We start from the raw sequence: 11274 nt of genomic DNA on the forward strand, positions 1-11274 counted from the left end.
CTACCTCAATGTCAAGTATTACTACACCAAACAGTATGAATTTTACAGAAGAATGTTTGACAGCAAGTGAAAACGCTTCATTATAACCAATACCCTCTACCTGTGAGAACCCTTTTACTATTACTCAACTTTAAATCTAGCTTTTTTTTATAGGGAAGGGACAATTGCAAGCGACAGACCAGGACTTCTAACTCAAAAGAAATGAACAACTGGCCTTCCCCTAGATGCTCACCAGAGATGATCATGAACCATCATATTTTGGAATTGTAAAAGGACCCTTCTCTGCCAATTTAGCATGTAATGAGGACACAAATCCAATCAGAGATTAGTGTTTTAAGTGTCCAGTCCTTCCAGCACCTGCCAAATCCAATTCTATCGAGTAATCATCACCATTACTTCTAACCAGACAAAAAATTTGGAAACCAAACATCTGTTTGAACTTTCTTGTCAGATTGTTTATCAACTTCTTAATATTTCCATTCAGTTCTTCGTTTATAAAATTACTGCAAAGAAATATAGTAAACACGGATTTCAATCATGATTGGGAATCATTTGTAGGCTATTGTGAAATCGAAATCCAATTAACACAAAAAAAAAAAAAAAGAAAACAAATACAGGTTGAAGTCACAAATCAGAGTATATTTTGACACATTTCGTATTCTTCATGGTAATAAGTACTGCACCTAAAGGAGTATTCTACAACATTATACCAACATAGATCTTACCCTAATCTGTGGGAGATTTGAGGCGTTACAATGCATAAGAAGCCCTCAGATTAAAAAGTAAAGCACTGCAGATCCATAAACTTGAGAGGAACTGAAGCTGTTACTAGGACAATGCCAAGGGCAAAGATGTCAATTTGACATTAACAACGGATCACTTTGAGAAGCAAGCAATCATCTAAGCAGGAGAACTGTTCCTTCGAATTTCAAGATGTGAAGCCACAGAGATTAGCGTCGGGTAGTTCGTGGCTTTGGCCTAGCTGGTCTCTGCTACAACAAAGCAGACAGGCAATAAAACTCTAGCCACAAATCCTTGATATTTTAAAAAATGAAAATGCCCAGACCTACCCAAACGCCCCTCAAAAAGAAAAAAAAAGTAGTGAATGTTTACTTACAGATGACCCGAAACTAGTCCCAGATCCTGTTGGTGCACCTGGTTATCAGACAAAAGAACACCAGGAAAAATATTATCAATAACTGCCAAAGTTAACAAGCCTTCCCCATAGAAGAAGGATAACTATATCAGAAGTGCACTTGATATTCAACAGAAAAGATCCATTCCTACTTTTTTTTAGTAATGATACTGTACAGATACGAGATAACTAAATATACCCACCTGAGATTTCTGTTTACTACTGTCCAGATCCTACAAGTTAACTACTAGGATAGACCCTGCTAATTCTAATAGATAAACTATGTAAGGGCATAATGGGTAAATCTTACAGACTATCATTTTTTTAGAACATTTTGGTTAAGAGTCACCTTACAGAAATTTTTGACTCTACATAAAAAATGATGTTTCAAAGTTAGGATTTAGTTAACTATTGATAGTTTGAAGGGTGTATATTCTAAATATTTCAAAGACCAAGATTTTGACTCTAATAGACCAAAAAGCTCAGGGTAGATTAGGTCTTTCTCTCATACAAAGTTTAGACAATAGTACTTCGAGAGAACAAGATAAACTATGGGAATTTCCTTTGAGCCAGTAATAACTTTGATGACAATATCTTTGAAGTACCCATTTAATATGTCATTATGTAAAATCAAAACCTAAGTTCTTTTTGCTCCAAATCACATAAAAATAACAAAAAGGCAAGGGATATATAACTTTTAGAGAACATCTCACACTTCTTTTGCTGCACAAATTTTCCAATTTAAACAGTGCTTGCCAAATTTAGTGCTGTCCCAAAGACAGCCTACTTTTATAGTTTTCAAATATCTTTTTCCTTATATAACTTCAATTAAAAGGGGACTAGACATAGGATGCTAATTTTTTTATTCCAACAAAATGTGATCTATTCAAACAGACTTCTTCAATATGGTCCGCTAACGTTCAGCATACAGCAAATAAACCCCTAGCTTTTGAGATCAATGCTTTATTTCTGAACTAAGCGAAAAACCAAAAAAAGAGAATTGCTGTTTTAAATGTAAGAGACTTCAATATAAGACTATACAAAAAAAAAGATACCTGAAGCAAATGGCGTTGAAGAAATAGAAACTCCAGCAGCGGAGGTAGGTGCAGCAGGAGGTTTGGCAAATGGAGAAGCAGCAAATTGAGCTGTTGCTATCTGAGGCGTTGCAAACAGAGAAGATGACATAGAGGAAGCTGAAGTAGAGACTGGCGTAACAAAATGAGAGAACCCACTCCCTGATGAAGCTGCCAGTGATGTCTGTGGAGCAACTGATGCCCCAGGATTTGTTGTACTTGTTAGCAACCCAGTAACCTGTGTTGATGGTTGTAAATTTGTAGGCAAATGCAATGTCGGATGTACCCTCTTAGCAGCAGCTTCTTGTTTGGCTGTTTCTCGTCGATCAGCCTCAAGAAAAGGATCATTAAGATCTCCTCGGCGACGCTGATCAGCAAGATAAGCTGTTTTCATAGTTTCAACATACTGATGAATGCTCTCCACCTATAGAAAATTCAAAATAAAATAGATTACAAATCATAAGTAAAATTTTATACCTAACCCAAAAACAAACTGAAGCCACATAATCTGTCAAGGAAACTCCATCCACAAAAGAAGCAAGGAATAATATGAGCCATAAAATAATAACATCTTTATATATGTGAAAAATTCAGTTTATATTTGAACCTTTAACCAAATAAACTTTAATACACTACAAATATACAGTTGTGATTATAACACTTTCTGAAGATGTTATCTTCATTAGTTTAAGATTTCAAATAAACAGGAATACAGCCAACCAATGTCCGATAAAGCAATCTCTCTAAAAATAGAGTTGTCCATCACAACAGCTGATTTTTTTTTTTTAAAAAAAAAAAACTCAATTTGAGTCATAAACTCTTATAAAAACTTCTTACATATTATAAAGTATTTTGTTCTCAACGATTAAGCTTTTGTCCCTAACATTGAAACATTTTAAGTAAATCTGGGTTAGTGTAGCATATAGATCCCTTAAAATGTTATAAGCCATGAAAGTACAAACAAGTAATAGCCATTCTTAGTTCATGAGCTAGGGACAATATTGTATTTTACCTTGGAAGCCACATAAACAAAAAAGCTATGCACATTTGACATAACCACTGGAAGGGAATGCAATAAAGATGATCCAGGGTTGGAGGAGTTCCTGTCAGAGTCTAAGAGGAGCAACTGCTCTAATTCTTCAATCCATTGGCGGCACTCACAAAGATATTTCTCAAATCTGGCAACAGTTTGCTGCAAAAAAGGGGATGGTTTCCTTGGAAGTCCACAATAAAAATCAAAAACAGGCACCCCTGGGGTAGCTGTTGATTGAACAGCGGAACTTGGCGCTGGTGCTGGTGATGGTGCTGCTCCAGAAGTCTGGAATGTTGTCATTGCACTAGAAGCACCTCCCACTTTAGGATGAAGAAACCTTGGGCGTACCATAAGGAAAGAACGAACAGCTACCTCTGTGTTCCGTAACATATCTTTCACAGAAGCCATCAACTCTTGCAGCTGAGCTTTCTGTCTTTCCATGGAAGTGCTGATTCCCCCAAGTTCCTTTAAAAAATCCAAAAACATCCCTTATTAAACTTTTATGTATAGCTTTACAATTAATATAATACCTTTAAAAGTAATAGTACTTCCAATGACACCATGAAAGAGGGAATAAGAAAAAAAAAACTGAGAATTGGGAGAGACATTCACTGCTTGAGAGGTAATACTGTTAAGTGACTAATGGATTAACTTAAAAACACAAGATTAAACCTATCCCTGAACAAGATGAAGACTGAAGAGGTAAGACTAAATTATTGAACCTTAGTCCATACACTCTTTGGTTGTCTGTACTCAAAACCCAAAAAGCACTATGGTCGAACACTCTTGTTTTATAGAAAATGACAACAATTTAAGGTACAAAAGTCACCAAGTAAGCATGTCTTCATCCAAAACAAATTGATCTCAGCAAATAAACTTCAAGAAGCAACAGACATATAAAAGTAATTAGATATAGCTTATTGAACTAATTATAGCTTTTGCACATTAGACTACAAACCAAATATGTTGAAAGGATGAATCTAATGTGTTCAGTGAGAAGAGATGGACAGCATGCAAGTACACGCTATCAAAATATAAATACTAATAATTAATTCAACGTGAATTAATAATGCAGCATACTTGAACAATATGGTTGGCATCAAGCTCAAACCCTTCATTCGAAATCGAAGAATCATAAAGGCGGTCACACTGATCAAGCCTCTGGCTCTCATCCCTGTACTCCAAAATCCGCTCCCTACATGCACCACCTCGAGACCATCAAATTATAAACCTTCAAATAATTCAACTCAAAATTCAAAACAATTTTTTTAACTTGCAGAAAACCATAAACGCCTCAATTGACAGCGTATAACAAACAAAAATTTTTTGTCCCCTAAAACCACAATAAAGTTTAGAAGGAAAAAAACCAACTTCCCCAAGCTTAAACATAAATGATTTCGCTTAATTTCACATTAAAACAAGAAAAATGAATGAATATTAGAGAAAAAGAGAACGCACTCGATCTGAAGTAAAAACTTTTGTGAATCGGGATGAAGATCCGCCCATTTGGTCCCATAGGTCGCGGGAGACTTATCGTTGGTAAAAAGAAACAACTGCTGCTGTTGTTGTTGCTGCTGCGGAAATAGTTGTTGCTGCTGCTGTTGCGGCTGTTGCTGCGAAAAAAAGGGGCTACTCTGAAAGGGTTGTGGCTGTTGCTGCAGCTGAAAGAGTGACTGAGGTTGCTGTTGTTGTGGAGTTGAAAACATTGAAAACGCCATTGTTTTCAGTTTTCTCAAATCGTACTAGGGTTTGAAATTGGGTAAGCGATTGAAAAACCCTCTTTAAAAGTTAAAACCCGCCTTTCGTGATTGTATTGTATTTGCAATGAATGGGAGCTTCTGTTTTAAAGAGGCGACATTCGTAATAGGGGAAATGGCCAAAGGATTATTCCCCGGCCAAAGGACATTATAGTCTCAAATTGGTACCCGTAAATTATTACAAATTCAAACACTCATTTATAAATAGTTAAAATAATTATATTTATTAAATTTAAAAGATAAAATCATAAATTTAATAGTAATATATTAAAAATAATAAAATATTAATCATTTTTATCCTAAAATTTAAAAAACTAATAATTTCTTTCAAGAATAAATTTTAAAATATTACATTTATATCTCAAGATTTATTTCTTTTTCTCACTCCCTTTACTGGCACCATCACCACCAGTCAACGTCTCTCTTCCTCCCCTTTCATTCCCATTTTTGATATCTTCTCCTCATCTTCATTCGATGATGAAGATGGGGAGAACGTGTTAGAAATGGCAAAAGAATGGGGGAGAGAGAGATACCAACCGATGACGACACCAAAAAATGGTGAGTGAAAATGAAAAAAATCATAAAGAAAAAATATAATATTTCAAAGTTTAATCATAAAAAAAATTATTAGTTTTCTAAAGTTAAAAAAATAAATAATATTAATTTATTCTATTAATTTTAACTGTTTATAAATAAATTTTTAAGATGTTAATAATTAAAATTAAAAAAATATTAATTTGAGGATGCAATAACTTTTGAGCGAGGGGAAGTCTTTTGGCCTAAAGGAACCTGTGGGACATTTTTTCTAGTCTTAATTTTTTTTTTTTTTTTGCCTACATTATTTTCAAGTGAAGCCCTATTTTTTATTATATCTCTGTGTTTTCCTGAATACTTCAAATTTTGACTTTAGAGCTCGATAAAATTTTTCAAGAAAATTCTGAAAATAAAAGAAAATGAGCGGATCTTCATCGCGGTCTACTAAATTATTTATACAGACAAATTATAATTTGAAGAAGCCATGTTTATTAAGTGAAAAATACAATCAATTAGGGGATTAAGACAATGTTGTTACATAAAATTACAACATAATACAATGTTTGGTTTTTAAGTTTGATTTCAAAGGCACCAGTTAGGAGGATAATGGACTCGAGGGAGCTACTCAGCCAGATGCAGGCCCCGGGTGGCTCCTTATATATGTGTGTTCGATATGTCCCATGGGGGACAAGCTAAGAGAAAAGCCTTGCAAAAAACTTACAATGACTAGTGTTGAAAGTTGAAACTGACTCCATCCATGGCAGCAGCCTAATAGAAATAGGAGGTAGAAATTTATTCATATTATTATTTATAACTTTAAAAGAAAGTTGAGAACCTTGTTACAACTACGATGGCTAAGAGGAATTAAAATTTTTACCATAAAAAGTGAGTATTTATACAAAAATATAATAAATTTAAACGTTTAAACATTTATATCACAATAGTTATTGAGTCTAAAAAATACCTCTATTTTACAATTGGACATGTGACTTTCCGACTGTTTATCTATTAACCAACTTTTGTAATCGGCAGTTTAAAAATAAAATCACATAAAATTCAAACATAAATTGTTGAGGGCAAATAAGTTATTCTTTTCGGTTGATAGGATGATTTATGAATTGTTGACGATGAATGCGTTATATTGTTATATTTAGGATTTAAGAATGAAAATAAGGCAAAAACAGATTTGGCAATATAGCTTTGGGACTTCGCCAACACTAGCTTAAAGATAGGAGTAATTTAGATATTATGTGATTTTATGATATAAATATTTAGTGTATAAAAAGTATAATAAAATTGTATAAGCAAGTCGAAATAATAGCAAAATTTTCAATTTTCCAATATTTAAACATGCACAATAGTACAGTTATTGTCATGAGGTGAAATTCATCTGGCCACATGCTTTTTCTTTCCCCAACTTAAGATTCCCCCCTACATTTTTACAAGTTCCATTGTCTGGAGCTTTATCTGATTATATTCATGTGTAGTTCTACTAAAACTTACTTTAAGTTCGCCATATATAATTATTGAGAAATGGAGAACTCAACTCTATATTTACATTGCTCTTTCAAACCCATCAATGCCTTTTGTGGGATAGATTTCCGTTGAATTGGGTTTAGCTTAATATTTGGTTCAAATAAGTTAAATTCAAATTCAAAAATGATCAACTCATCAAGTTTAAGTTCGGTTTGAAATAGACATTAACATTAGAGTCCATCTCATTAACAATTATATTCACTCTTAAAATCTTTGAATTTATGATTTTTTTTAATAATTAATCTTTATTTAAGTTGAATCAATCGAATAAATAAAATTTCGATCTAATAATCGATTTCATAATTAAAAAAATCAAAAATTTGATATTAACATGTCTTTAGCGAGTTTCAAACTTATACCTTTTTGTTTGAGTGTCACACCTTTTCCATTCAAATGACTTCAAGGGCAATTTGCGATTTTGATTTGAGAACATAGAACTTCAAAGTTGGGTTTGAGAATTTTGACCTTATGGCCACTACTTGTCTAATCCTGTAAAGTGGCAACAGAAAAGTCAAAATATAATCGTTTCTGAGACCCCTTTCTCACAGCAAAAATTATTAGTCGGCAGTGATTACAAACTGAGCTGAATCAGCAGCTGGCATATGGTAAAAATAAACAGGGTTCCGGTACTAAAGACCTGGTTGAAGTTTACCACTGACCAGAAATGGGCTTCAGGGCTTGCAATTAATCCCAGAAAGGATAAAAAAGATAGAACTAGAAAAACTATCATAACTTTAGGAAAGGTTCAAAGCTTACAAAGCAGTGAAGGTGCCATGTCAGTGAGTCACACAAAAATCAGATCAAACTTTTTACTTCCCTGATGATCCGAGAGCGGTTTTGTAAGATTTTCTAGGAAAAAAAATGTCCATTGCACAAAAATGGTTAAGACTACCAAAGCATATGGCATACAGTCACAAAGAAGTAAAATAAATTAGTAAGGGAAAAAGTGACATGGTTCCTTCCTTCTAATTTCAGGTCCTAGTTTACCCCTCTCTCAGTAATTAAATAAACATAGTCCAACTAGAAACCATTAAAAGAAGAAGAAGAAGAAGAGGTGGAAGAAGAAGACATCACTTGAGACCATTTACAGGAGTAGAAATTGCCAGATCAGGCCAAGCAAAGCAATCAGCACTAACAAACCCGTTAGTAGTTTCTCCACTCTCAAACTGCCAACTATTTCCAACTCCAGTTGCACCACCACTACCAGCACCAGTAGAACCACCACCACCGCCAATATAAGGGGCAACTGTAGCACGACTAGCAGCGTCTTCCACCCCAGTAAAACCGCAGACGCCTCTCCCAAGCCCAGCGAGGCCCACATCCCCAACAGTCCCAGAGCCAAGCCCAAGACCAAACCCACCCAAAGCCACGAAGCCAGGTGTCTGAATATTCAACAAAGAAGTAAAACTCTCAGAACTTCCCACGAACGGCAACAGAATAGGAGTGGAAGACAAAGGATAATCCTGAGAGAGGGCATTGGCTGTGATGATGGAGGAAACCGCGTTGGCAGTTGTGCGAGAGCGCTTGGTGCTCCTGCGGGTGCCGCCACCAACAGGGATGTCTCGTAGAGTCCCACCTTTGGTCCAGTAGCGGCGGCAAGCCTTACAGAAGTAGCGTGGCTGAGAGAAATTGTAGTTGTTGTAGTAGCAAAACTTGGTGTTAGTGGAATCACAACGTGGACATGGAAGTTGCTCCTGTTCCGGTGGAAGTGGCACTGCAGCGTTCTTGGCTACTCTCCTGCTAGCGGCGGAATTGACATTGTTGTTACTTTTGTTTTGACCGGAGTCGGTTGGCATTTCTAATGATATCCTGTTTTTTAAGGATTAAAATTGAGAAGAAGATGGTGAAAGAAGAGATTGAAGAGAGAATGAGATTTAGGGAGAGACAAAGAGAGAGAATGTGGGAAGAAAAGGAGGGTGAAACTGAAACATGTACTGAGGCATATATGAGCAGAGAGTGAACAGGCTTTTTACAGTGTTCCATTAGGCACGGCAATTCAGTCGGCTACATGAGGGGCGCGGGCTATCACTACGGCTCGCCCTGTTTTATTTATTTATTTATATTTATCGTAAATTTAAATTGAATCATAGTTTCGTAATTAAACCCAATATGAATGGTCAAACATGGGATTTTCTTTTTGTATTTCTATTTTGTATTTCATTTAATTTTCGAATAATACAACATCTAAAGATTCTTTATTATTTGGCGGATGAAAAGATAAAAGAGTCTTATTATATGGAGCTAGCAATGATTCAATAATGCTAACAATATGTAATGGAATTATTAAAGCTTTTAATTTAACTGTCTACATACACAGTAATAGGATGTCCTTTCCTGGAATGATTCCAACAGTTAATGTTGGTGTATTTTAAAACAGTGTTATGTCTTGTCTCCAATTTCCTTCAACATTTGTTTCCTTGGAATGGTTGTAGTTGCAGTACGCACGCAACAGTGATCGCCTTTTGTTTAATATGTTGTACGGTGTTCCCTTACACACAATGCGTCTGCGCATGTAGTTAATTAGTGGACAATAGTCCTTTTACTAGAGAATGTCATAGACGACTGTAACTTCCTTCCTTTTAATCTTGATGGTAATCTTATTTTCAATGTAATCGGTTCCATGTCATTCAAAGTAAGGTAATAAGACCCTCAAACTCAACAATTTAGTCATAGTTTTCTCTCATTTTTTGAAGAGTTTTCTAAACATCCTTTTATAATTTTTACATTCGTCATAACAAAGTATTCTTCTAAAGATGATATTATAAATGTGGATATATATTCTCCAATAACGAGATAAATTGTACTAAAAGTCTCTTTGTATCTAACTGTTTATTTATACTTATCTTGTATCACTATAATGGATGTTAGAGTTTATCACTTGATCCTTATTGTTACTACTGTAGTTATATTATGCAAAACTTTAAATTTTATACATCAGTTGATGATTAAAAATCTAATCGCTGAACATGCTGACATGATATCAATCTTTGACATATCGTTCCCCAAAGCACCTATGAGCAGACAAATGAATTCTCCTAGCCTTTTGACCTTAGGTAGAATATCTCTTCTGAATCCTCTATAAAAGGTTCCAAATAGGGACCTCAAGTAGTCATTTTTTCTACACACACATAGACAAAGCCTATGAAGGGAATATGCCTTGGAGAGGTCAAAATTTCATGACGTAAATGCCTCTTGTGACCTAAATTTTACCCATCAAGGGCAAGTTGTTAACTCTTAATGCAAGAACACCACTTAGCAATGTTCTTCCAATCTCAAGAATAAGGTTCCTTAACCTCAAGCAACATACTCCTTTTTTCACACCTAGTGATGTTAATTGTCAACATGTTATCTTCAACACATAAGTTCTATCTGTGACTTAACCTTTGATTGCAATAGGCAAATTGGCCTAAGTTGTCAAATCCAAAGTAAACAATTAGTGTGTAACATCTCTTGACACACAAAACAAAACTCTGGTTAAAGGATAATATCTGTTCAATGCCATGAGCATTGGTGTTGTAACTAGCCTTGACATGTGAGATAAGAATAGTTACCAAACTTATAATTAAGTTGGACTTGCACAACTACTGAAAAATCTATCTACCTCTAATGATCCCTAGAATTTGTTCCGGGCATGTAGAATATAACTTTCATCAACAGAAGTCTTTGTCCATTAGTTTGTAAAGCATATTTTGCTCATACTATTTACCAACAATGTATTTCACACCTAAGGGTCAAGAGATTTGAGTTCAATGGTAAAAAAATAATCGACATCAGGTCAATATTATCTTTTGTCATACTAGAGAAATAACTCATGATAAGAGATTAAGGATTGACATTAGATGTACGAAGAAACACTCTCTATCTTGGGGATGTTGACCTTTGGCTAACAAAATCTCATTCACGCCTAAAAGGTTGCATCATTATGCAAAACAATGAGGTATCTATTGGCTCTAAGGATGATCCAACTTATGCATGTGAACAGGACTCATATAAAGCAAAAGAGGTATAAACTTGTGATGTCTAATGATAACTCATGCCAAAAATATTCTAATTATCACGTGCACAACATCCCAAAAGGATGTAACTCACGTTAAGCAAGGGTATACTCACATATGCTATCAACTTGGTATGCTAGACATAACTCACACCACTTATCAACATTATGCAAATTAGGAACTCATGTCAATACAATGGATATTAAAAAAA

At 34.8% G+C, this 11274-nt stretch overlaps 2 protein-coding genes across 3 annotated transcripts; both read right to left on the reverse strand.

Moving 5' to 3' along the window:
• Window positions 1–618: 618 nt before the first annotated feature.
• LOC123193377 (nuclear pore complex protein NUP58) lies at window positions 619–5099 on the reverse strand. Of its 2 annotated transcripts, none has more exons than XM_044606326.1 (6): window positions 4700–5099; window positions 4322–4436; window positions 3221–3706; window positions 2191–2632; window positions 1118–1155; window positions 619–992 (listed from the first exon to the last, which is right to left on the reverse strand). In XM_044606326.1, exons 1-6 carry the CDS (start codon window positions 4957–4959, stop codon window positions 951–953), a joined length of 1383 nt encoding a protein of 460 aa, XP_044462261.1. In that variant the 5' UTR covers window positions 4960–5099; the 3' UTR covers window positions 619–950. The 2 variants fall into 2 exon arrangements, with proteins under 2 accessions (XP_044462261.1, XP_044462269.1); XM_044606334.1 differs by having other exon boundaries at window positions 619–989; window positions 4700–5093.
• Window positions 5100–7553: 2454 nt separating this feature from the next.
• On the reverse strand, window positions 7554–9064 carry LOC123194288 (dof zinc finger protein DOF3.4-like). Its single transcript, XM_044607462.1, has one exon. It carries the CDS (start codon window positions 8862–8864, stop codon window positions 8139–8141), a length of 726 nt encoding a protein of 241 aa, XP_044463397.1. The 5' UTR covers window positions 8865–9064; the 3' UTR covers window positions 7554–8138.
• Between the last annotated feature and the right edge of the window lie 2210 nt (window positions 9065–11274).

This window comes from Mangifera indica, chromosome 1 (assembly GCF_011075055.1).
Source record: "Mangifera indica cultivar Alphonso chromosome 1, CATAS_Mindica_2.1, whole genome shotgun sequence".
Lineage (NCBI taxonomy): Eukaryota > Viridiplantae > Streptophyta > Magnoliopsida > Sapindales > Anacardiaceae > Mangifera > Mangifera indica.

What these genes read in the sequence shown, in the direction of transcription:
- LOC123193377 (XM_044606326.1), bottom strand. Translation starts at nt 4,959, where the DNA reads ATGGCGTTTTCAATGTTTTCAACTCCACAACAACAGCAACCTCAGTCA. An exon ending in ATGCCAACCATATTGTTCAA is followed by an intron (nt 3,707 to 4,321) that starts GTATGCTGCATT and finishes GATTTTTTAAAG; the next exon opens with GAACTTGGGGGAATCAGCAC. An exon ending in TTGTTTATGTGGCTTCCAAG is followed by an intron (nt 2,633 to 3,220) that starts GTAAAATACAAT and finishes AATTTTCTATAG; the next exon opens with GTGGAGAGCATTCATCAGTA.
- LOC123194288 (XM_044607462.1), bottom strand. Translation starts at nt 8,864, where the DNA reads ATGCCAACCGACTCCGGTCAAAACAAAAGTAACAACAATGTCAATTCC.